We start from the raw sequence: 431 nt of genomic DNA on the forward strand, positions 1-431 counted from the left end.
TCCCTCAGAGAAGAGGCCTCAGCCCTGCTCCACCAGCCGCTCCCAAGTCGAGGAAGCGGGCTGTGTGTGGACGCCCAGCCGCTGCTGAGAAGCTGCCCATCCCCGGGGCCGGCCTCGGGGTCTCTGGGAGGCCGGCCTTGGCTCCGGGGCTGCCTCGCCCCTCAGAACGGAGAAAGAGAAAGCGTGACCCGTTTGTCACACAGAAGCGTAGGAGGAGGAAGATGAAGCGCTGCAGCCAGTAGGAAACCGCTGGGCCGGCCCCCCAGGCCGAGGCCCCCAGGATGGCCCCCAGGGGAGCCTATGGGCTCCTCCTCATTCCAGTGCTGATCCTGGATGATGTGGGGGAAGGGAGGGAGGGCAGCACCACCAGGGCTGGGAGCGGGAGTGGGATTGTGGGGGGTTAGGGAGGTGGGGGAGGTGGGTGTGGGCAG

General features: G+C 67.7%; 1 protein-coding gene across 1 annotated transcript in view; it reads left to right on the forward strand.

Annotated features, from left to right (window-relative positions):
- Nucleotides 1-242, forward strand: part of LOC112063137 (NUT family member 2G-like) — a gene marked incomplete at its 5' end in the record, with an annotated part of 5,106 nt that extends 4,864 nt beyond the window's left edge. Inside the window, one exon of the mRNA XM_024118045.1 lies at nucleotides 9-242. Coding sequence (XP_023973813.1) covers nucleotides 9-242 — 234 coding nt within the window. The remainder of the gene's footprint in view (nucleotides 1-8) is intronic.
- Nucleotides 243-431: the final 189 nt, after the last annotated feature.

Source organism: Physeter macrocephalus, unplaced genomic scaffold (assembly GCF_002837175.3).
Source record: "Physeter macrocephalus isolate SW-GA unplaced genomic scaffold, ASM283717v5 random_3986, whole genome shotgun sequence".
Taxonomy (NCBI): domain Eukaryota; kingdom Metazoa; phylum Chordata; class Mammalia; order Artiodactyla; family Physeteridae; genus Physeter; species Physeter macrocephalus.